At 49.1% G+C, this 25,425-nt stretch overlaps 1 protein-coding gene across 1 annotated transcript in view; it reads right to left on the reverse strand.

Moving 5' to 3' along the window:
• LOC142572721 (uncharacterized) overlaps positions 1-21,047 on the reverse strand; it is a 55,947-nt gene extending 34,900 nt beyond the window's left edge. The window contains exon 1 of the mRNA XM_075682024.1: positions 20,518-21,047. Within this exon, the coding sequence (XP_075538139.1) occupies positions 20,518-20,564 (47 nt within the window). The 5' untranslated portion in view covers positions 20,565-21,047. The remainder of the gene's footprint in view (positions 1-20,517) is intronic.
• Between the last annotated feature and the right edge of the window lie 4,378 nt (positions 21,048-25,425).

Consider the following 25,425-nt stretch of genomic DNA (forward strand, 5'->3'; position numbering starts at 1 on the left):
CCGTATGAAAGCCAGTCTAAGCTCAGAAGCCCTTGAATATGTTCTTTTGCGGGAGGGCGAAGATTGGTTTAAGCCAGTGGAGGTGGCGAAAGTGCTCGAGACTTTCGAGCAAGCTAAAGGGAAAGGACGAGCAACTAAGCCAGCCGGAACAGCATCACTGCTGCAGCACGCAAAACTAGCTAGCCCGCACAGGACACATTTAAAATGCCACATGTGTCATGTACAGGGTCACCTAGCCAGAGACTGCCCAAAAGCTTCAAATAAAGAACAGCAGGAGAAGGCGCCGACTGTGCAGAAACAAAGGGTACAGAAGGTTGCTGTAGTAAGTGAAGAACCTCCACCAGAGCAAGAAAGGGTGCTAAGCGCTAGAGTACAAGTAAAAATTAAGGGTTCTGTCAATTCGAACCTCGATCACTTCAGCCGACCACTCCAGCGGACTGGTGAAGAAACGTGTTGCTCCAATAGCCGAGATATCTAAAGAAAATCATCTAGGCGCATTCATTCGACGGGAAGAACTCGCCGAATAGGTAAAACTGGCCTACAGGATAACATGCAAGCATCCTGCAAGAATAGCAGTTTTCTTTTTCGTACAAGAAAGTTCACAAAGGAAGTTATCACTAGTGTTCATAACTGTTCTCACCTTCAGTGGTACATATCATCACCATTGGGTGCGTTGCCGTTCTCTCCGCGGAATGTGCTAGAATAAAACGGCTGCCTCAGAATATGTGCGACGGCACAGATTACCTTTCATTTTGTCCGTAATCTAACGCACAGCTCCGCAGCGACCTGTTCAAAGCAATTGCGAAGCGCAAGTAACAGAAGTGCTCATATTCGTTAAGATTACATTTTAAGAAATTTTCACCGACGCTTACGAGAAATATGATCGTACCTCTGTACGGAGTTTCATTTCGCGATATAATGGCTGGCGCGGATAATCTGTCTCCTGTGGCAGGTTGCAAACGGAGCGAAGTGTGTCACGACTGTCTCGCTAATCTGGAGACCACGACAGATGGCGCGTGGTGAGACGTGGGTGCGATTCACAGCAGCAGCAGCAGCCCACAGACTTCCCAGACAACGCCAGCGACTCTGGCGCCATCTCGTAGCCATCGTCGCCCCACTACGCTTTTCATCTCACGCTGTCGCCATACCCTCCTCTGCTTTCCGTCTCATGGCTCAGCTGCACTACCTCTCCGCTTTCTTCCTCGCGTCTTTCATACACCGCTGCGCTCCACGTTCGCTTTCATCTTTCGCTTTGCTCGTTCGCTCGGCTACGCCAACTCTCGCTGTAGGGATTAGCGCCTAGGAGCTCCGCTCTACAAAACTTGTTTTATACGGGTATTGAAATGCCTTTTAATTACCAGCACGTTTCCTCTCATTTTATTTTTCCTTATTCTTCCGATCCGCGCCACCTAAAATAGATTTTGCCATAAACATGGACATAAGGCAGAATTGATGGAAGCACTTTCCGGACATCTTAGGTTGACCATCTATTTTTCCTCAAGGTGGGCCGTGGATTGAAATAAACGGTCGTAGTGTTAAGTCTAGACAAATATCCGAACTCTCACTGTATAAGGGAAGATATATCATGGAAAAGCATTCCTACACGTCCGGAAAAGAAAAAGAAAAACGGTCAAGGGAAGGGCTTACAAAGTTCGACTTCTCACATAGCGCAACGCGTGAAGCTCGCTGCTTCCGGCTGTTGCGAGGTGTCGTCCTTTCTCCTGCCTTACCGGTTGCTGCAAGGTTAAGGCTTCCGTGGATCACGACCCTCGTCGGGTTCACTACATAGCTAGGCCTGGCTCGGAAGGCGCCGCTCACTGTAGTGCGAGGCTGCTCTACAAGTAGGTCGCTGGCGGTCGAAAAAAAGAAAGCAAGGCTAACCGCTTGAGTTGAAGCGCCAGTTTATATTGCATGCCGAATCGAAGTGCGTATAAGATTTACAGCGGGTGTTCCGCTGCAACTGGCCGAAGGAGTACAAGGGGTCAGTCACGACGTTGCTCCCATGCGCGTGAACGTTTTCAGTGACTGACAGGCATGGTGGGTCAGCATTTCGCCTATATGCTATCGCGACTGGATGTCGTCGAATAGCGGACATTTGACACACCAAGCCCGTCTGAATAGTATCCGACTTCATTTATTTTAGATAAAACTAAAGGGCACACGCTCGCCACACCGTGCGACGGGAGAGGAAAATCTCTGGCGTTATAGTGTACTCCGCAGGTGGCGTGACCTTCTCTTGTGTCTGCTGTTGCGCAGGGGCATACTGTGTTCTGTGCTGTCGGCTCGCCTCTGGCATGATTTTAAGCGAGTGAGAATGACGGAGCTAACTTAACAACGATACTGCATAATTTTCTGTTCAAAGCTTTGAGAAAGCCGAGCAGAAGCAATGCGGAAGGTCCCAAGAGCGTTTGGAAATGATGCTCACGAAGCGAACAAAAAATGTCTAGGCTGTACCGAGGACGCAACCGCAGTGAGCTACGTGAAACTACTTGTAATTATTGCAGACGGAGTATGGGCAATGTAAGGTACAGAAACGACGTAACCGAATGCAAAAGTTACATTTATTCACGCTTAAGGAAGTTCGCATGCTATCTTATGTGGCAGCTAGTGGAGGTCTTACGGTCGAATTTTATCTCTGTGATCGCTCCCTATTCGTAGTGGGCCCGTTTCTTTTGCAAACGGTGTGTGGCCATTAGGTTAAAGAAATGACCCTTCCCCTTATGAAAGGCGCCCGAGACTGCCCTGCGCTAGAGTTACTGTACATGCTACCTCGCCGTACCCGTACATGGATGGTTGGGATACCTGCGGTTCCTCAATTTCTTTCGCTTGCGCTCTCTATATGGAGACAAACACATTCCGTAGTTGTCAAAGGGGCTGTATATCCCTTTGTCTCGCTGCTCTAGTCTCTTCACGCCATTTGAGGACCTTCGTATCGAACGCAGAGGGGCCATAGCCGAGGAAGCGTGAAATTTCTGCAACAAATTGCACAGTTATAGTCCTTATCGGCCCTAATGAGCGCTGGTTTGAGTTTGGAGGGTTATATCCGCTGCTGGTTTGGTGGATTATAACTCACTCAAACGCGCCCACTCACGCTCGGATCAACAAACACACTGCCGAGCTATATGCCTCTCTGAACGCCGAGTGAGAAGCTAAATTTAGCTCCGATTTCGTCATGAGTAGCGTAACAAGATCTTCATCTGCGCATGCTACACATGCTTGATCAACAAAGCGATTCTTTACTCTACACAACGATGTCAAAGTAAGACACGTGTGTAGTGCGGTTGCAAAGATGCAAGCGATAGTGTTATATAACACGTTTTCGTTACATGCAGTTTTAGCGAGCGACCCCCTCTGAACGGTTTTAAGAACGTTTCACGTCAAAAATGCTGAACAACCACTTCAAGGTAGGCCGAACATCTGCGGAAAATAAGCCGCGCTGGAGACGTCTTCAGCAAGCCAGAATGATGCGATTGCTTATGGAGTGTTAACCATGATAATCGAAGATCATCGGCTAACTGTCAAAGAAATTGCTGAGCTTTTGATAGCAACAAGGATGGTGTGAAGGCCATTTTAAAGACGATTTGAGCACGCAGTGGATGCCCGCGAAATTTTGCCCAGGATTCTGACAGAGCAATCCGATTACCTGGCAATTGCGCAATGATAGCGTCCGTTTTCGTGCGGCTCACATGATCTTGGCACGGCAAAGTATTTCGGCGATTCGTCCAGCTCTCTATACTCTTCGGACGTATATGGGTACGTGCTATTTCTGACTGCTCCCGAAAATCGCAAGGCCCCTGAAAGGAACGCGCTTCAAAGCCTAGATGACATGTAACCGAGTGGGTTTCCAGGAATCTTTCGAGAATTCGGTGACCAATGGGCCTCGGTGCGCATGTGCAAGCAAGGTGGAATTACCTTGAGGGAATTAGGACGACAAAAACACCATGCTAAGCTTCTGCTTTTTTTTTCCCCTGGAGCATGGATACATTTCAGACAAGTCTCGTTTGCAGATGCTTCTGTAACCGCAATTCCAGAAGCAGGAGGAGGAATCCTGGTTCTAGTTCGGATAGCCTAGAAGCGTAGTTGTTTTTCTTGTGAGTCGACTGAACTGGCAGCCAGACCAACCTCGTAATTCACTCGCTGTTATAATCAACAGACACTAAGAGGTGTCAGTGAGCCCTCTCTAATCTGGATCGTCGATGAGAGAGAAAGAGAACAAAGAGGAAGAAAGAAAAGTTTGAGAGGAAGGGGGCCTCAACAAGACACTCGTGCGGTTTGTTACCCTAAACTGAGGGAAGGGATTAAGACTATTCGTTCCTAACATGACCTAAGTGCTTTTCGCTGTGTGAGCTTTATTTCCTATGCCACTGCACCATTCAGGAGACACCCCCGCCCCTCTTTTTTTTTCTATGTCGAATGTTTCTTCTATTTCACTTTGTTTAGAAATTTATTTTAAAATATTCAGTATTACATACGCTATCCGAAGGTCGCTTTTTCTCGAATATTTGCATTTTATTCGAGGCCTTATAGTCATAAATGTCGGTGGACTCAAACTCATCTGCGTCATCGGGCTGCACCCAGTCCACACATGGGGCCGCACCACTGTAGGCGTGCGGCGCCGTTCTTTTTTTTTTTGTACTTTCTTTGTCTTTTCGGCCCCTTGTTTAAGACATCTGGCATGTGTTTACCCACCGCTGTACCTTAGTGGCTATGGGTCGTGCTGGTGAACACAAGGTCACAGATAGGTCCGACCCCGGTCGCATTGTGATGGGACCTGAATGCAAAAAAAAAAAAGAACGCTCTTGGACCGTTCCTTGAATGGCCAACCCCAGATAGTATAAAGTAATCCGGTGTGGCCCAATACAGCGTGCCTCATAATCTGATCGTGGCTCTGGCACGTACGTGAAACACAAGACAGTATTATATACAAACGTCAAGTGAACCCAGAATGAAGAAACATTTTTCAACCACGTGACCTAACTGACAAGGAAAAAATACAAAGAGAGAGAATTCGCTGCAAGAACCATAATGCTGACTTTCCCTATATCTTGAGAAAAAAAGAGTTTGAGATTTCATTTCGCAAAGTTGACCTCACTCTTATAATTTCATTTGCCCTTACTCGTGGAGCTTCGATTTTTACCAGCTAATGAAAATGAATGGTTGGAGAGCCGGCGGCTTCTGGAGGATGTCTCGGGCACAGTCACAGGCATGTTAGTGCAGCCATCCAAGATTATTATTGCTTCCGGGCACTGGCCTCTGAAGTGTGCTTATTTATCCGGCTTTTTCGCCCACGCATTTCAATATAGTCTATGTCATTCAGTTTACTGCATCTGTAACTATGAATTCGTCCCTTTTTCGCTATTTTGCAAGTGAAGTTTAATTTCTACAATCATTAGCTTCATTCACCCGAATCCTAGTGAAGCAAGCAATTTCACAGACCTAATCATTCAATAGCGCGAGAAAAGCAGCCCGCTTCAAGCACTTAACTGGACTAACACCTTGCAGTAACTTCAGTGCGCAGTAAACACGTTTAAATCGTTCAGCACAGTGTAACTACGGAAGAAGCCGTAACGTCAATGAAATCAATGCCGAAAAAGAAACCATTTGCTCGTCGTCACCGTGCAGCTGTCAGCAAACGCTTTCTCCTGCTTTTCTTTTTTTTGTGTGTCGTTTGTCATTCTTTAACCAAAATTAAGGGAGGGGGAGGGAAGGGGGAGGGAAGGGGAGGGAAGGGGGACTATAAGCGAAGCATATTGCGGTTCAGTGGCTTCATTTGCAAAGAACCATCGCCAAGAGAAAGAAGCGGAGATGGGGCAGGGAAAAAAAGAAAGTGGTTAAAGTTTTCTTAAAGGTGGACTATACAGCACGCGCGCAAACATACGCATGCACGTGCACATAGACTGCCTCCCGAAGCCCCACACACTTATAGGTCAAGCACAGAAAATTAAGCACGATCAAAGAAAGCGACGAGAAAGCAGACTGCCGCAACCGGCGCATCATGACACAGCAGTGATTGTCATAAGCTGGACAGACTGTCACTGCAGTTGCTAGAGGAATCGTGCGGAGGGTTCGCCCATCGCTGGCGCGGACAGGCCTAATGTACCAATTCCATAAATGCCCAATTCGAGCAGTACAGCATTTGTGCGGAAACTGAAACCAGAGTAACACGCCACAGAACTTGGAGGAGACGTTCATGCGGGCATGTGAGATCGCCGTATATGTAGATTGAAGACGGCGTGTATGTATATGTTGCAGTCAAGCATGTGTGCCTAGCTTTTTACAAGGCGTCACGTACAATATGCGCCTAATTCGTAAACGCGTCGCGGCTCCACGTTACGTTTAAATTCCGTCGTAAGACGACACACCTAATAATAGAAACATTACAATAATGTCCGGAAACGTGCTGTCACAGCAGCTGCCTTGATTATCACACGCAACAAAGTTCCGTCAGAGCTATAGCTGGCTTTACGTACAACAGCGTAATTGTGCACCACATGCGAGGGATCGGCAAACAGTTTCTCAAAACGCACTGTGCTGGGGAAAAGAAGCACACCAGTATACCACTTCAATGCTCACCAGTTCTCGCAGACGTTGGGTGACACCGCGTGTATGTGTGATACCCGGAGAGAGCGCGCATTCTGCTCCGTACAGTTTCAGAAACCACGCAGGCAGAGAGCCGCACTCGCCGAGACGAAACGGCGCACGTCCGTCTATAAGGTGCCGAGAATAGGACCATTTCAGGAATCTTCAAACAGGAAGAAGTGCGGGCCAAGTTCGAAAAAGAAAAATAAAACGCGATCGGCGAAGCACCGACGAAGAAGCTTACACGCGTAAAGTTCTCATTCGGACGTCGTGCGCATACAATAAAGGTTTCGCTTTGCGTGTGGGCGGGGCGAGCCAGCCTCGAAGCGGAAAAAGAAACACGCGGTCAAGCCAAGGTGAAATCGAGAGCAAACGCGATGAAAACGGGCGAAATATGGACGGGGGGGGACGGGGGGGGGGGGGAGCCGTTCGGCTTCCGTGACAACGGCTGAAGCACGCGGCCGCCACCGAGGGTCAGGCCTTTGCCGCGCGCACGCGAGCGCGTGAAAAAAAGCCGGGAATTCGCGTGACCGCGTGCGCGGGAGTCACGCACGCGCGCGACGACGCTCTCACGAGGAAGCCGCGCGCCGATATACGCACTCGCCCTTCTGACGTGCGTGCACCATCGAGACAGAGAGAAAACGAAAAACGCAGAAGCGCGGCAACGGTCCAAAAATGAACGCGACCGCGAGTTTCGCTCAACTGCGCAAGCATGGCGGAATATCCGCAACGCTGCCCGAGAGAATGACAGACTTTTTTTCTTTGGGAGTGTTTATTTTTGTATGCGGATGCGCATACCCGCAGGGGGCTACGCACTTGTGTTTTGTATGCGGGTGAGACATTGCGGACCAATGCAACACGTGGAGAAAAGAGAGAGAGAGAGCGCTTGGCTTGGTTTATGTCTAATGATGTTACGATTCATTTGTTTTCACTCACGGAAAACATCACGTGGCCCGGCGAAGTTGATATCAACGAGCCATCGTATCTTTTTTCAGTTATTCTTGTTTATTTTTTTTCACTTTCTGAACCAAAAAATATTGATTCTGTTGTCGAATTTCGACTTGTGCACCTGTATTTCATCTGCTCGCGACAGTAGATGCTGAGGCTATCGTCCCTAAGAGGGATAAATGTTCCAAACGTGCTTGTGGGTCTACTTGGAAAAAAAAAACACTATCGATTACTGACCTGAGTACTTATCCTCTAATTTTTCACGACGAAAGAAAGAATTGCGGCAGGGCCTGTATAAAAGCGTAAAACTGGCAATATTACATTTGCTCAGAGCGCGCCTACAATGTATATATCCATACACGCTGAATTAAAGCACAACCAGCAGAGTATGACATTGGTAAGCTAAACAAGACCCCTCGTATGCTAAACTTCCGAACAACGCAAATAAACATATTCCTGAGCTCGTTACGATTGCCATTGGGTTAACCTTTATATACGTCATGGATGGATTCGCGGATATTATACGTGCACTCTTACCGAAAACGTATACATATTCACTCCTGCTGTTTGGAGACAGCGTACCATTAAAGATCGGCTATCACACAGACTTCGACCAAACAGGTACATCGCGCCGTCCTTTAAGAGCGCCTAAATCACCATCATATACTAACAAAATATTCAAAGAATAATTTGAAGCAGCAAGGAAGGCCAAGAATCAACACGTTTATTGCAGTATCCTCCCATTTACACCGCACGCATATATATATATATATATATATATATATATATATATATTCTGGCTCCGGGTAAATATTCACAGTGAAGTAGGGGCGCGTATGAAGCGGTTTATTGACGTTTCGGCCGGAGTCCGGCCTTCATCAGAACTCATCAGGCCGGACCCCTGCCGAAACATCAATAAACCGCTTCATACGCGCGTCTACTTCACTGTATATATATATATATATATATATTAAATGTAAACACTCATTTAAAAATTCTGAGACCAGTTTCGACATTATTACGCTGCCTCTGGGCCTCGAAGTGGGATCTGTGCCGCGCACTCCACTTTGCAAAGCCTCGAAAATAAAATCTCGTCAACGCCTTTGGCAACTCACAAGCACCGGGAGTTCTCTTATTTCCCATAACACGACCCAGTACTCTGAAATCAATGCTGGACTTTTCTTTGTTCTCTCTCTCTCTCTCTCTCTCTCTCTCTCTCTCTCTCTCTCTCTCAATGGCGGTAAGCCACCGACGCACAAGAACATCTGGAACAAGGAACAGCGCGACATACAATGCGAGTGACCCTTTCGCAGAGAACTTCGAGCCCATCACGGGACCGGCGCAAACGTATAGATAACAAATCTTAAAGGCTATCCGGGACAGGAGGCGTTATGCAAGCGGTTAGATGGCTCCAGACACGAGCCCTTATCCGATAAATAGCCGCCATCCAATAAATATCTGCGGCCCTCAGAACCTGGCCGCCCACACTCATATAGCGTACGCCGACGCACTTGAGAGGCAAGCGGCGAAGCGCCATTCGGCCAAGGCAGAGAAGACGAGGAACCAAACAGTGGCGTCAATCAAGGCTTCGGAGACAGAAGAGAAAGCGCGAAGCGCTAGCAGCGAGAAGAGGCTGACTCATTGGCCTCTGGGATGCGAGTACTCGCGCACTCTTGACTGCGCGATGCCGTGCATCATTTGGCTCCGCTAGAGTCACTCTGTCATTCTCTCACTCCGTGCCAATGTTCCTCCGGCGGTGCTCATCAGTAGAGCCCAACCAAAGGTGCCGCTGCAGGCGAGGCAGGCCTGGAGGGGTGAAGACTCGAGAGAGAAAAAAAAGGGGGAAATAAAAAGAAGAAGCGAAGAAGACGAGCGAGCGCGCGCTAGCTATACTCGAAAGGGCCCTTCTTTTTTTCGCAATAGGGCTCCTTCGGCGTGCGGCGCGCAACTCGGCGTTGACATAGCCCTGACCGCTATACCGCGACGGAGAGGCAAGCACAGCCAGGCCCCCCCTCGCCGGGCACAGCCGGCGCGCAAGCCGCAGTGTACGCGTACACAGCGCCGCATCCGCATACGGACGAGGCAACGGGTATACGCGAGAACGCGTCTTGTTTCTAATCACGGGCCTTTTCGGATAGGCGCGACGCCTCACCGCGAGAGTCGCGGAAGGATTATTCAGCGCTCGGAAAGCTTGTCGCAACGCCCGCCCCGGAGCGCAGGCTCACGTACAAACGAATGCGTGCGCGCGTCCTGCCTGCCTGAAGCGGGTATGAATAAAATACAACGAGAAAGGCGGGGAAAAAGGCGTTGTTGCCGCCGGTGCGTGTCATTTCGTTGTCGCACCACCGAGATGGAGGAGTGTGTACGCCTGCTATAGTCGGGGACAAGCGGCGCGACGCTAAGAGTCGTCTTCGCTCGGCGCGTTTCAAGGTCTTATTTTTTTTCACCACTCGCGCGCGTGCATAGGGTACCCGAAGCATGCAAGCGGCGGCGAACGTGCGCGCGATCGAGCAACAATTGTGCGGCGCGGACGCAGAGTGGCGAAGCGGGAAGCGCTCCGCGTGGTTTCGCGCGTGCGACGCGAGGCCACGATGGGCGCGCGCAAGGTTCTCGCGACGCGGAGACAGCTGGCACTCGTCACCGCTTGCGACACTTCTTTTTAAAACACAGAGCTGATGCATTTTGACGCCTCTCGGGCTCCCGGGAGCCGCGGCAACGAGAATGGGAAAAAAAGGAAGATCTGGCAGAAACCATCTCAAGACGACTGTCGACGTTATTGCGATTGGCATTGAAGTTATGTCGCAACACGGCCTGTTGTCACTGCCGAAACGCGTCACGTATGAGGCGTGGTGTATATATACTGCAGCTGGGCTCCTCTCCCTCGCGCTTCGCTTCATTGAAGAGCAGCAACTAACCAGTGGCAGACCACACATGTTGCCGTCTAAGATGTTAATTGAAGAGGGGCCACATAAACACTAGCACATACCCAGTGACACAACTGGGGTAACAGAAAAGTGGTTAAATCCGGGTATACATGCATAGATACCGGAAAGTACGTGAAGCATCCTACGAATTAACGTTAATCACATTTATGAAAGAAAACGACGTTATTTCGAAAAGCAGCCAAGTCTTCTGATCAGGTAGGTATGTATACCTACAGACTACAGGCATACAGATAGGCATACAGACCTACAGAGGTAGGTATACCTGCAGAGTCGCAGATAGGCGTTAGACAGTATATAGCAAAGCAAAGTGTTCTACTACGAAGGAAAACCGCTACATATCGACGGCTAACGTATGCTTGCACGGGCAGCTTTTCCCGCCGTCTTTAAGCCCTAAAAGAGACAGAGATGAAATGGAGGATAAAATGTGCACCCTGCCCTTTTGCACGAACGTGCAGCCGGTCTCCCGAGTGGTTTTACCGCCGCAGCCGCAGAAGAACACAATTGCTATAGACCTCAATAATGATTTCACTCATTCACTCACTCGCCGTCACATTAACACCCCGCAAGGGAAATGCGCCCTCAGTCGAAACCTTCATCGATACGCCTACAGATCACTATTCAGAACGTTTCCGTTAAGCAGACCAGTTCGAAACAAATTTAGCTGTGGGAACCCTGCCACCAGCACTTAATTGACACAACCTGGCAATGTACAGCCTTAAAGTTTAAGTGCTTCGATCGCTCGTACAGCTATTTAATGTGCGGATCTTGCCAACTGTGGTGCGCGGTGACGTCGCCGCAAACGTCAAGGTTCATTCACTTCGTTCGCAAGGTTTAACATACCGAAACCATATATGCAGCGACCTTATGACGGACGCCGTATAGGGGGCTCCGGGTCAATTTCAATAGCTTGAGGTTCTTGGTGTAAAGCTAATCCAGACAGACGATCGAATTTCATTTTGTTCATTATTATTATTTTTCCGCTATATAAATGCGGCCGCCGCGATCAGGATACGAACCCGCGACCTCGTGCTCAGCGTCAGAAGGCTATCACTGCCACCAAGCCACAGCGGCGGGCCGAACGTCAAGCGACCGGTCACGACCGGTGTCGCAGGAAGCAGCAAACGCTACACTTAATTAACCGTCATCACCATTACCCTACGCCGCCTTTTTCCGGTGAACCGGAAAAACAAAACAAAACGATTAAAAAAGAACCGGCGTTAACAGGCGTAGAGCCGCAGGAGCCCAGGACAGACGTACGTACTCTCTCTCCCTCGGTGTGCCCTCGCATCACGCGCTTCCACTTAACGCGTGCGAAGTGGCAACGCCGAAGATCGTGCGTACCCACGCGGTGCCGCGGCGCCCTCGGCTGCAGCACCGCGAGGGTAACCTTGTGCACGGTCTCCCTCGTCATTTGTGTGCCTGCGATCCACCCCCCCAACTTCTTCCGTATAAGCGTGACAATAAGCGAGATGACTTGCCCTCTGGCGGCGCTTCCGCGAGCCCGCTGCTTGACCTTCTGTCGCCACCGACGTCGGGAGGAGAGAGTGAGAATCATTGGCAGCTGTCAAGCGGAAGGAAATGGCCGGCGGATGTTGCCCGGTAACCTCCCCCCGTGGTTTTCTTTACTTGCTCCGTTTGTCCTTTCTTTATCCGCCCTCTTCGATTCTGCGTTATGACTAGTGTCACGTTTCGCCCTTAACTGGTCAGTCATTAGACTCTCGCCTTCACGGAGTGAGCGTCCCTTGATCGTCGCTTTCGCCTCCGGCGTGGAAGAAGGCAGACCCACCACACGGGAGGTCGAATTCATTTGCCTTCTGCTAAAGGGAAGCCGCTGACGCAACGCCGTCGCCGCCGTAACTGACCGTGTGAGTGACACGCGTAAGGCTACCGCGAAATGGGTGGTCACGGCTTGCTGCCCGGCGAGGCGAGAACGGGCGTAGAATGAATTCGGGAGGGTAGACTTTCGAAAACCATTTGTCCCTCAACTGCCGGAGCCAGGCTTACGACACCCGCAGCTCCGCCTCACCTGCAGTGTATACGGCTCCCAGCGGAGTTTTTTTTTTTTTTTTTTTTTTTTGCATGCGCGCTCGCGAAAGAGCAGTTGTAATCTTTGCCTCATGTTGCGACATTTGCGGCAGTTTGTTGGTATGCAGTCTGTGCCCCGATGATGTGTTATACATTTTCCTTCCGGTTCCTTCTCGTTTAGAGTGCGAGACCCTTCGTGATTAAAATTTCTTCGGAGCATTTCATATACTACGGCGTCTTCTAATAGCCACATAATTACTTGGGAACGCCAGAAGCCACCAATCAGCCAATCAAAGCTCGGCTGACGTTAGGCTGCGTTTGTGCTTAGCTAAACCCGCATCTCTTCAAGGCAGCACACGTTGAAATGTCTATCGGCTACATCGCCTGCGCACAGATGTGCAGCGCTACATATCGGACGATTCGGTTTTTCTTTCTTGTCTTTTTTTTTCTCGCGGCTCATATTACGCTTAGACTAATGTTTAAAATTATAAAATTGAAATTGTATTAAATTTGTTTCATTTTATGGTAAATCATTCTGCGGAATCCCGGAACGTGGTGAAAGATTCATGAAAGGGAAAACTCGGGTGGATGATAATTTTACCTTTCAATAAATATTTTATGTCAGTGGCACAGAGCGCGTATATATATATATATATATATATATATATATATATATATATATATATATATATATATATATATATATATATATATATATATATATGGAACAGCGGCTACACGAAAATTATCAAGACGCATTGCGGTGAACTGCTATAACAAAGCCTATAAGAGAGAGAGAGAGAGAGAGAGAGAGAGAGAGATGAGAAACGGGGCGGGAAAGGCAAGGAAGTTAACCAAAAGAGATTCCGGTTTGCTACCCTGCAATGGGGGAAGGGTAAGGGGAGATGGACAGGAAGAATGGCGGAGCTATAAAGCAAAGTTACGAAAAAAAAAAAGATATAAGAGATGGGGAAGCAGATAATACAGTTAAAAGAATATCCCGCGCCTTCTTAGGAGCCAGAAAACAAAAATTCAAGTTCATATTTAGGAACTGGAAACATAGCTAAGCGCGAACTTGTCGTTACTTCTACAACATCACGAAAAAGAAAGAAAGAAAGAACGAGTACTATCCAACCAAAACTAGAAAGAATGCTCTTTTTTCATGACGCAACAACTTTCCTACAATGAACGAGAAGAAAGAGAGCCGAAGGAGCCGTCTTGCGTAAGTCACAATCACACAACGTCAACAGACAAGGACAGCCAATGCATAGGGGAATTTGTTTATTTTAAATAAATGAAAACGGCAGGGGACGAAAAACACAACTGGCCGTAGGTGGGATACGAACCCAAGTTTTCGCATTGCGCGTGCGATGCTCTTACCAGTTGAGCTAATGCGGCGCCGTTTTCCCAACCTGCGCATCAAGCTGAGGTGCCTAAAGAAGGAGGAAAAATTGAAACGATCTGCTCTCGCTAATTTGGGACTACAAGCTGACTCTACCGTTTTCAATGATGTGCATCGTCTCCTTGCCGTGTGTGGCAAATCAGTTCTCCTCAAGAAAGATTCGTGAAATAGAAAAAAAAAACATTATCCACCCTGTTGAAGCCCGAAGCTACAAAGAAAACCCGTACGGGTTTCAGAAGCAAAAAGCTTCGCATTTGAAAAAACAATTCTTGCTGGTACGGGAATCGAATCCGGGACCAATACTTTTCCGGGCGCGGTCCCCTTACTATTTTAGCTAGTTCACCACGAGGCTAGCCGATTTCCATGGAAATCGGCAGAGCAGGCCTAATTATTCAACAACTTTTGCTTTTAGAACAATAACTTTCCTTTGAAGCTTCACGGTTGCAAGTCACGTGGATGAAATATTTCTCTTCCATTCATCTGCTTGCTGTCCTTCTGTAGGTGCCGCGAAGTCGGCGAAATGACGCATCAGCGACATTTGCGCGGATATTGACCGCCCATACTTGATGCATTATGAGACAAGGAAGGGTGCTGCGAGACCGTTAAGAGCTTCTGGGAGTGTACTACGCTGTTACAGAAGATAAGCGGAGCCAATCCGTACAGTGAAACGTTCCTCACGACTCGCACTATATAGGCATACACCAGTAGGACATTCTGGCACCGGTCTCAGATCGTGAACTGACACACGAAGGCGGAACTGCCAGCAGCGTTCGACACGTATCAGCAGTTGCTTTCTTTCTTTTTTTTTCTTTTTTTTTTGGCCGTTTTGCCACTGGGACACGACCAGTGGCGTAGCTAGGTCGTCTGGCACGCGGGGCCCAAGGTCTTCTGTAACACCCCCCCCCCCTCCCCCGCAGGTGTAGCCGGCGGAAAGAAGGGTGTCTTCAGACGTATATGACACCCCCCCCCCCCCCCCCACTGGCCCCTTGCACCCGGGGCCCACGGCCCCCCGGCCCCCCCTGTTGCTACGCCACTGGACACGACGCCCCCGTGATGGCAATATGAAAATCTCAGGCGTGAATATTGTTGAATAAATTGCTGAGTGAGCCCGGATAGTTTTCTGGAGGATGGACGCCTGATGATGGCCCGCCCTTTCACGTATACAGAAGCATTAGGATGATTTAGAATAGCGATTAGCGTCTCGCCTAACAATTAGCGTCTCGCCACGGCGCATGCTCCAAACGCAGGCGGTACCTAGGGGTTTCGGTTTTCGCACCCCCCCTAACGTTAAATTATCAGCGAACATCTGAAAAACGAGTCAATGCTCCCTCATCGAATATATATAATAAAGTCTCACGTATACTTTTCATCCTGCAAAGTATTACGAATTGGATTTCTTTCTTTTTTTTTCTGGCATTATGTTTTCTTTCCTTCCGCGTGCAGGAAGGGCGTTGCAATCGCGTGACGCAAACGTAAGCCGAGAACCCTATTCTATAAAGCCCCTTCCCGGCAGGGCAGACCGCGAACACAAAGCGGCCGCTTGCTTGTTGGCGCACCCTAAGCTCTACACCCTTATCCTATAAACCTCGCTATTGAACCAACTGGCTTCCTCTAATCTAATGAGAACGTTGAAAGGGCATCCTCGACGCTTCGTTCTGAAAATTCGAGACAATGCACCGTAATGACCGATTCTGAGATGTGTAAAGGTGCACCACAGCAAATTGTAACAGCGATAAACCCTTCTTCTGTTGTAAGTGCTAATTGTAAGTAGTAATGCAAAAAAAGAATGTTCCTGTGGCTATATTATAGCGGAGCTATATATAGCTAGGGTACCACAAAACTTTCGTTTCCGCACACAAAACCAACCATCATCAAAGGCTCATACCCCGTAAGCAATCAAAAAATGATGTAGTTCATAGCCCCGTAGGGCAGAGGCTACAATCACTCGGCAAAGTGAAGGGAACAGCGCTTACATTCTTTCCAGTCACGCATACAACGTCCAGACCAGCATGTCGAAAATTGTCATCATCAACAGCTCATACCCCCGTATGAAAGCAAAAAATACTATGGCTCATAGTGCCGTAAGGCGCGTAGCTGCTCACTTTGCGTGGATTAGTTCCGATGACATTACCCCTGCGGTCGTTGTCGGTGATTTCAATGTGGATGTGTCGGGACCAAGAATGGAGTGGCTTATGCGTTTCGTGCTGGAGACATATCACTTCCGATGCCACACCGATCCGGCGCAACCGACCGCCCAGCGGCGTACGTACATCGATTTCACTGCGTTTGCAGTTGCGAGTATGCCGATCAGTATATATCATAGCAACCAGAAAGCCGTTATGACCGTTGATACTAAGTTACAACGAGTGATGCAACAAAGTATTTACCACAAGTTTTCGTACCACGATGTTTACAGCTCCGATGGTCATCCACTTTCGCACGGCGGAATGGCCTTGAATTTTGCTTTCTTTTTTCTGATTTATTTTGAAATCGAGACTGCCTTTGGAGGGGGGCATGAACGAACTGAGTGCGAATGATGCTAAAAGAGGCCGAAAATGTTCTAATTTTGTTGCGCTGTAAAAGAAAGTTCCAATAAACACCGATTTTAGTAGAAAATATAAACTATAAAAGAAAGCATATATTGACCTTGCGCAAAAGAAGCAGCGCGGAATCCTATGCGCCGCCGCAAGATCGAGCTATAGGTGGCGGCACCGTCGCAACTGTAACAAAATAGGTCTGATTTTATTATTATTATTATTATTATTATTATTATTATTATTATTATTATTATTATTATTATTATTATTATTATTATTATTATTATTACTCCTTCTCTCAAAACATCCATGGCAGATTTGGAGTACACTGACTGCTGCCGCTGGACTATGTAGGCCGGGCCTTACGTCCGTTCGTGTCACTTTCTCTTTCTATTCCTTACCCCTTACCCCGCGCAGAGCAGTAAATCAGAACTACCCCTGGTCAACCGTCCCGGCTTCTCCCTCTCTCTCTTTCTCTCAAACCCAGAGAAACTGTAATTGGTAAACGCGCGCCCATTTCCTAGGAGATGGATACAATGCAGCAACGCGTCAAGGTGGAGATTGCAGGTAACCACACGCAATCTGTCGAGGACACGTCATCAAAAATTTTGATTGCACATTTCACATGACACAGTCAATCTCAAACGAGCGCGGTTGCTTCGGCTTCCTGAAACTGTTCGCATGCAGCGAAACAAGTTTCAAGGCTTGCATGCGAGAAAGCTCATAATTGTCTGACAGGCTGCATACGAGCCAGCTAACGGCGTCACGCAGATGTCCTTGCGTTTCGATCGATTCACGCAGAGCCGCCCGATTAATCGCGGTTTCTCGCCCGTGCATGGGGATGTCCTTCTCATTATCTTACATTATCCAGAAACCCAATCTGCATCAAAGTGACCTGCAATTTTGACACCTTACAGCGAAATTCTGCGTGGTAGTGAGGCTCGGATTACAGTCACATTACGCATGCGGATGGAGCTTTTGTTCCTTCGTCAACGTGGTGTCAAGGATCGAACGCCGCCTGTCACGGCGTCGATACTTCCAGCCTTGACAGTTGGCACACTTTCTCTCTTCTCACACTCGACTGTGCTTTCTCTTTCTTTCTTTCTTTCTTTCTTTCTTTCTTTCTTTCTTTCTTTCTCTCTTTCTTTTCCCCTCACTTTTCAGATGCCACGTCATCGAGTCATTCTTTCAAGCTCTCTCGTTTTCACCTTCGCAAACCTTGTCACAGGTTCTTCGACATTGACGTGATCCATACAATTCTTTGTTTCAGCCTGAGGTTGTCTCTCTGCCACTTCTATGGCGACGGCTGATCCAGCGGGAACGCGAGTGGCGCGAGCTAATGGGGACCTGAACTAAGGGCTCCAGCCTACGAAGAAGATTCCGCACCCTAATATAAATACGTGTTTATTTCCATCTCTCTTCGGCATTGTCGGCTTTCGAACTTGCCGGCGCCCCAAGCTGAGCGCCGAAGGGCAAGATTGCCTATCATACTGTGCTTCATTCGGTTCGCGCACGTGGTCAACGTGGGTGATTTCACAAAGCAACAAATGTGGTGTCATCGACCACGGTTTTCTCAGCCGCTTAAACCGGACTGACTGACCGTTTGTTCTTGTGCAACAATGCAGGCAAGCACACAGTTCAAGTCTCCTGCAGGGTATGCTTGATATTTTTTTCCTCCTTTCACCTTCCCCCAATGTAGGTGAGGAACGATCCTACGTCTTCGCATTGTACTCGTAATGCGAAGACGTGGAATCGTTACTCACCTGCGGCAAGTTGTTTTCTCATCCGCTGTCATTACAAATAATTTATCATTTCTTTAATTCAATTATTCGGTACGAGTAATTTATCATATATATATATATATATATATATATATATATATTCTGGCCTCATCAGCGATGATGGCTACACCATCTCGATTACTCATGCCAAGAAGTAGAATTTATTGATAGGAAAGATAGAGAGGTCGACCTGAGCTAGTGCGCTCTAGTCTGCTACTCTGCACTGGGGAAGAGGGAAGGGGAGTGAAAGTATTGGGATGGATGATGATGATAAGAGAAGTGGTGATTGCTTATGTACATGAGACAGTTGCCTCGCTAGAGCCACTCGTCGAGCTTGGTGTCCTGCAGGAACTTCAACAATACTTTTGTTGCACGCATTGAAATTGCAGTGTCAGGCCATGGGCCGAGGATAGCTTCCTCCGACAGTAGTTGTCTGCCAACGCTGGCTAGGAAACTGTCTAGCGTCCTTCGCTCCAGCATATATGCTGGGCAGTCGCACAGTACGTGTTGGAGCGTTTCGGGCATCTGGCAGTGTACGCAATCAGGGCTGTTCCATTGGCCGATGAGGTGTGCGTAGCGACGGGTGAAAGCAACGCCGAGCCGAATCCTGCGTAGCAATGATGTTTTGCTCCGTGTAAGCTTCGGAGGCAAACAGAATTTACCATCTGGGTCAATCGTATGTAGACGTCTGTGAGCGTTATCAGAGTGGGCTCTGTAAGCCTTTGTAAGGTCCTGCATGAGTGCCTTGATCATGGAGTTGGTGTCAGGTCGCGAGTAGGCAATCCGTACTTCATCAGAGGAAGAGGAGGCCGATCTTGCCTCACTGTCAGCTCGATTACTCATACAATACATACAAGCCTATATATCGTATCGTACGCTAGCTATAGCATTATACTATAGGGCGATGAGAAAATCAGGCGCCCTAACCCTGTATATATACTCCGCCTCCGAGAAAGTTAAGCGCCCCAAAGAACCAGCAGAGCGGAGTGACGATCAATTCGCTCCGTTTTAGGCCCCACCAGCCGTGGTGGCTCAGTGCATATATATATGGCGATGCTCTGTTGAGCAGGAGGTCGCGGTTTCGATACCGGCCGCATTCCCATAGGAGCGGGATGCAAAAACGCTGGCGTACCATGCTTTGGGTGCCCTTAAAGAACCCCCAGCTGGTCAAAATTAATCCGGACTACAGCAACAACGGCGTGCCTTATAATCAGACCGTGGTTACGGCACGTAAACCCCCGAACTCATTTCTATTAAGGCCGCTTTGGGTGACCGCAAGCGAGCTCTGTTTAGTGAAAAGACACGAGAAGGCGCTTTTCTATATCGAGCTACACGTGTATCAACTCGCACGCCAGCGTGACTTTACATAATATCGAGCTATCTTCCACGAGTATTACATGTTCTGTTACATACTACACGTGACGAAGTGGGTAAACTGAAGCAGCACTTCGTTCTATTGTGTCTGTGTTATCGAGGGAAAAAGAAGATGCTGCGGGACAGCGTGTAGAGTAAAAGTCTCCGCTACAAATTATATGTGCCAGCCGAAGACACGAAATCGAGATTACTGACAGCCCATAGCTTGTCACGCCAAACCGTCCACTACGAACATTTTCCACGCACCAAAGTCTATAGAACTACGACGTATGGAGAAAGAAAAAGATGATTGGCATAATTGAAATGGAAAGATTGTCTTCGGTCTAAGTGGACAAAACCGTGCTCGCTCGCTTGCCCTATGTGCGGGGCTATAACGAAACACTGCAGGCACGCGTGTTAAAGACACATACGATGTTCAAATATACCATTTGACGTGACCAATCATGCGTCGCAAATAGCGTTTGGTAATATGCCACGAGGTGGGGATTAGGAGGGCGTGAAGCCCGTATCTACTGAAACATCCATTCTCACGGGGGTTCACGTGAACAGCTAGCGTAGTAGGGCTTCCCTTAGTCAGACTCTGAGCTTTGTGTTCGCTGGTGCACAATGTGTTGCGCGAACACTGTCAGGACAAAGCACTTCTTGGCACTACATAAATACTAATATTCTTGCTTTTTCCTTTTTAATGTTCCAGTAAAAGTGGTCTGGCTTATTAGACCCGAGGTTCGAATCGCTTAGACGAAAAACGCAAGCGCGAACTATAGTGTTTCGCGCATAGCTATCCAAAGACATCGACAAGAAGAAAAGCACGCCGTCCTTGCGCGCGAATTCGATGCACGATTGGCATACTTAAAACGCGCGAAGATCGAGCAACTGCCGCGGACGAGGAAGCAAGCTAAGTGAAAGTTGTTTCTCGCCCCACTCACCGAAACACCTGGCGGGTCTCCAGAAGCAAGCTGTGCCCGTTCATCATGTCGCCGCCACGCCGGGGCACGCTGCTCAGCTGCCTCGAGCGGGAACACGACGGCGGTGCCTTGCTTTCCAAATTGCGCCCGTAGAACCACAAGCAGCACAGGTGGCCACAATTCCCTAGTATCCCACAAGAACACGACGCCGGCGCGGCGTCGGCGGCGCGGTCACTGCGTCCATTCACGTGCACCGCCACAGTGGAGTTCGCGGCCTGCCGGTGATGCGAAGTACCGGCATTGCCCGTCCTTTCGTTATGTGCTTCTACAGTTCCCCAGCTACCAGTCCCGAATCCTTCGGTCCTGCACCCAGCTGCACCGCAACGCTTTTGCAAGGCGCGTGGAAACGGTGCGAACCGATCTGTAGGCGCTGATGCGATGACCCGATGCGCGCCGGCACCTATCCGTAGAGGAGGGAGAGCTTGCACAGCGCGAGCCGCGCGTGGAGATGAGTGAGCTCCCGAAGAGACGGACGGCTCGGGTTATGGCGCGCATGTTTCTTTTCTTCTTTCCGCCGTCGCGGCGTGGCCTCCCCGTTGTATTTCGAACGAAGCCTTTCCCTCAAACGTCGCTCGCGCAGGCGTCATTCTCCTTCTTTCCGCGCGTTGTTGATCTCTCGCCGTTTTGTTTTGGCTTCTTTCGTCTCGGCAGTTTGCGGTTCTTCTTTCTCTTCCGTCAACCGCCACCACCCCTTTCGATCTCTCCCCCTGCTCTCTCTCTCTCGCTATCTCTCAGCAGAAACTTCTTTGTCTTTCTGGCGCGTCCAGAAAGTGAGGTGGAACCAAGAGAAAAAAAAAGGTAAAAAAGAAAGAAACCAGCGTGTAGAGACATACATTCGCGCACGTAAATAGAAAGACGCTCATCCCTCGTGGCGGAGTAGGCGAGGGGATCGGCAATGGAGGGGGAACCGCCACAGTTGAAGGCGCGGCGTCCGCGAGACCTTGAAACGAACGGGGTGCTGCTTCTGAGGCGAGGCGCAATGGGTATCCCGCGGCGAAAGTGAAGGAGAAGAAGAAGGAGACGCGCTTGCCCCTTCCAGACGTCAGCCCCCTCCGCCCAGGAGGCTGATCCGCGGATGCTATCGCTCGCCGTTGCGTCACGCCGACCGTCTGCTAGTGCGGCAAAGCGATAGGAGAGGAGCCACTTTCGGGCTTTGTTATCTTTTCCCTTCCCCGAAACTTCACTTTCGACTTCGTCTGACCTCTCGACGCTATTCGCGCGCGCGCCGTTTTCTCTGCAAACGTGTGTATGTATTTGCATCTTTCGAGAAACGCGGTATTTACGCCTGTGACTGGCTCAGTCGACGACAGCACCATCGTTCCCGTTTTTTTCTCGTGTGCGACGCGTTTCCGCTGAAGTGACTGGAGAGCCAAACGTGCCCCACCACGTGCGCAAAGCCATAGAGAGATACTCGCGTGCAGACGGGACGACAAGCGAGCGCCGTTTGCGTTTGGGACTTTTCGTCATCCGCGTCAGGAGAGTGTCGTCGTCTGCTGCGCCTTTCGGTCAAGGCTCTCTTCGCTGGCTGCATGCGCATAGCATATAGGCTCGGGCGTAGACGCCCGGCCGTGGTGCGTGCCTGGCTGGTTGTGTGCGTGATCCGTCGCGCTTGGCTCCGCAGCCGCCGCCGTGTTTGACGGCGCAGCCCACACGCGGCTGCAAGCAGCGACGTCTGTTCCGGCTTCCGACATGGTCCAGTGCCGTTCCAGCGAAGGGCTCCGCGCGACCCAAATAAAGGCGGCGTGAAGGCGAGAGCCGCTCGGGGTGACGCGATGATGGGCGTGTCGAGCTTACTTTTCCGAGCCTTTGTTTCGCCGAATCAATCCGGTGCGTTCGGCTCGCCAAACAACAAAGTGTTCTATCGTATCACGTGCTCCGACAAGACCTTACCTGAGTACACAAAAACGACTAGGAATGACAAATCCGTGAAATCAATTAGGTGAAGACCGCTGAGGTTTCTACCAACCTTAGCGAGCCTTGAAATGTAGTATGTCTATACACCGTGTTCCGTCGACACTGATGTCGCAAATACGCTGTCGATCGCTAAGACGACGTACCGGAGTCCATTTCACACCGACACCTTCGAGACAACAGCCTTTACGCGACAGAGGTCATTTCAGTCCTCCCATCAAACAGGAGGCCGGCCGCGACACCCACGTAAGCTGTGAGTGAAGACGAAGCTGGCTGGAGCATTCGGCTGAACTCGGCGAGTGCGTCCAAAGTCTCGCGCGTCGTAGCGATAAATTGGCAGTCATTATCGTTTCGCAGAAGGACGCAGAGTGCAATATCCGCGCGCGCTCCTCGCGCCGCGTAAAGGCCCGCTCCAGAGGTCAGTGTATACACAATTCAAGTCCTTTCGAGGCCGGCACTCGATTTGTCCGAAACCTTCAATAGGCGCCGTTTCCTTTAATGTTCTCGCCTTTTGTTTCTTTCGCTCCTCTTTTTCTTTCCTCGCGCGATTCCCTTTCCCACCTCGGTGAATTGTTTCGAAATATTGGGGGAAACGCGGCGGCGAGATTATTGCAAACTCGCAATATGCAGTGAGTAGCCGCCGGTGAGTCAGTGCTGTGTTTTTCACCCTTGACGACTGCCGCTTCCAATTTCCTGCCTCGGGCAAACCGCCAGAGTGTTGCGGGTTTTGGTGGTGTGCCTGCCTGCGCGCGCGCAGTGAGACTTGCCTTTCTTTGTGTTCACGCGATGTGGAGGCCAGGAATTATGGGGAAAAGAAACAAAAAACAACAAAATATGCAAACGTTGATTCGCGCACGGTGGTATGTTCCAAGTCTCTATCTACCCTGCAAGATTCGTACTGGAGTTCGCTTGAAAAAAAATGCGCACTCGAAGAAAGGGCGAGCTTTGTTTCTTTCTTTAGGGCCGGGCTTTCCTCATCGACGCTGATGACCGCTCGTTAGGCGCTAAAGGCCGTGACAACAGCCGTGGAGAGGAAACCGTTTGCGAAAGTGGGAGGCCGTCCTGCAAGAGGGGGCGGCGAAAAAAATGCGCGCGCGTGCTGTAAAATGCAGTAGCCGCCGACGAGGAGTGGATGTTTAGACGAAACAGCGTCCTCGACGGCTGTAACGGCGCTGACCGGTGTCCATACGGCTCCCGTCTCTTAACCGTGTCTCGTTAAGCGAGGATTAATGTGTGCTTTGCAGGCGTCGATTGCAACTTGTAAAAAGACGGTTCCAGACAAGCAAATAACTTGCAGCCACGCTCAGCGTCTGTGACGCTGTTATATTGCACTCCATTACTCAAGTATTATTGCGCAGCAAAGAAAGACACGGACGTTAGAGAAGAAGAACACACGTACATGCCTTTTTTTTTTTTTTATGCGTAATAATACTTCAGTAATGGATTACCAACTTGGCCGGAATGCTGCTCTCATATTGCGTTCCGTTATTGTTTGGTTGCCCTATAGTTTTCCCTAAAGTTTCATCATTCTTCATCAAGTTCTGGCCCAAAGGTTAGTGGCATATGCGTGTAACATTAAGAGCTATCAACACAGCAGAATGGGCCAGAAAGCGAGAGCAGAAGTGTCGTTGGGCAGGCCAGATAATGGGGCCGTAAAACTGAAACAAGATTAGCAAGTGGCAAGCTTTCATTTCTTTAAGTGAAACTTTCTTGCCGTATTTATTTATTTTTTATTTATTTATTTATTTATTTATTTATTTATTTATTTATTTATTTATTTATTTATTTATTTATTTATTCGTTTATTTATTTACATAGCGTCAGGGCCCGAGGATGTTACACCTTGTCGTAAGCAAGATAGAAGCTTAGGTGCGACTCGAAGGCGGCCTTACAATGTCTTCTGTCAGCTCTTCGTCGCGGGTCCTGTGAACAACTCGTGTCGGAGACACGAGAAATGCAGCATCATCTGATCTCGAAAAGACGCGACGTCGTGTTTCAGTGGCTGCCTGGCCACTGCGGTACCTCCGGCAACGACCTCGCTGATGAAGCTGCTAGGAAAGCCCACGAAGGAGCAACCCTTGTTACTGTACCCTTACCGTGGACTGACGCAGCCCAACACTTAAGGAAGCTAGCGCATCGTATGACGTTGGAGGAGTGGCACACGCCTGAATTCACCCAACATCGATTGCATTACCGCGACCCATCTATGCAACTGCGGCTGTTACATGGGCTTCCGCCAAATGAGGAAACAGTGCTGTGCCGCTTACGCTTGGGCGTGGCATTCACCATCGCATATACGTGTTTGATTGGAATGGCTGATAGCGCCGAGTGCAATGCCTGCGGTGTCGAGGAGACTATCGAACATCTACTGTGCTGCTGCCCATCTTTTGAAAATGAACGACATCACCTCTGCACAGCTCTAAACCGTTCACCTCGAACAAGATTTTGTGACCATGGCCTCGCATATCGAAGCTACAAAAGGCCACAAAAGCGCTTCTGGAATATATGAACGCTACCGGATTGAGTCACCGTCTGTGATCCGGACTGAGTGATCGATCGATATCCCCGGTGGACTTTCTCTTCTTCTTTTAATCTATCGCTCCCCCTTTTCCTTTCCCCAGTATAGGGTAGCCAACCGGGCTCAGTCCTGGTTAACCTCCCTGCCTTTCATTTATCATTTGCTCTCTCTCTCTCTCTCTGGGATGTCTTGGCGTGTTTTCCCTTCTTCTGTAACAATTATTACGCAGGCTTTTCGTTTAACGCGAACATTCTTCTCCTTCCTTTATTGGTCATTATCTGTTCGCCTTCCTTATTAACACATGCCAATTTTCAGGCAGAACTACTGGCGATTGTTTCAGCTTTGTGTTAAGTTGACCCTACACCTGCGCTAAATCAGCAGTTACCGTCACGGATTCTCTATATATAGTGCACGCGCGAAAAAAAGTTCCTATTTCTTAA

The sequence above is a fragment of the Dermacentor variabilis genome, chromosome 2 (genome assembly GCF_050947875.1).
Source record: "Dermacentor variabilis isolate Ectoservices chromosome 2, ASM5094787v1, whole genome shotgun sequence".
NCBI lineage: Eukaryota > Metazoa > Arthropoda > Arachnida > Ixodida > Ixodidae > Dermacentor > Dermacentor variabilis.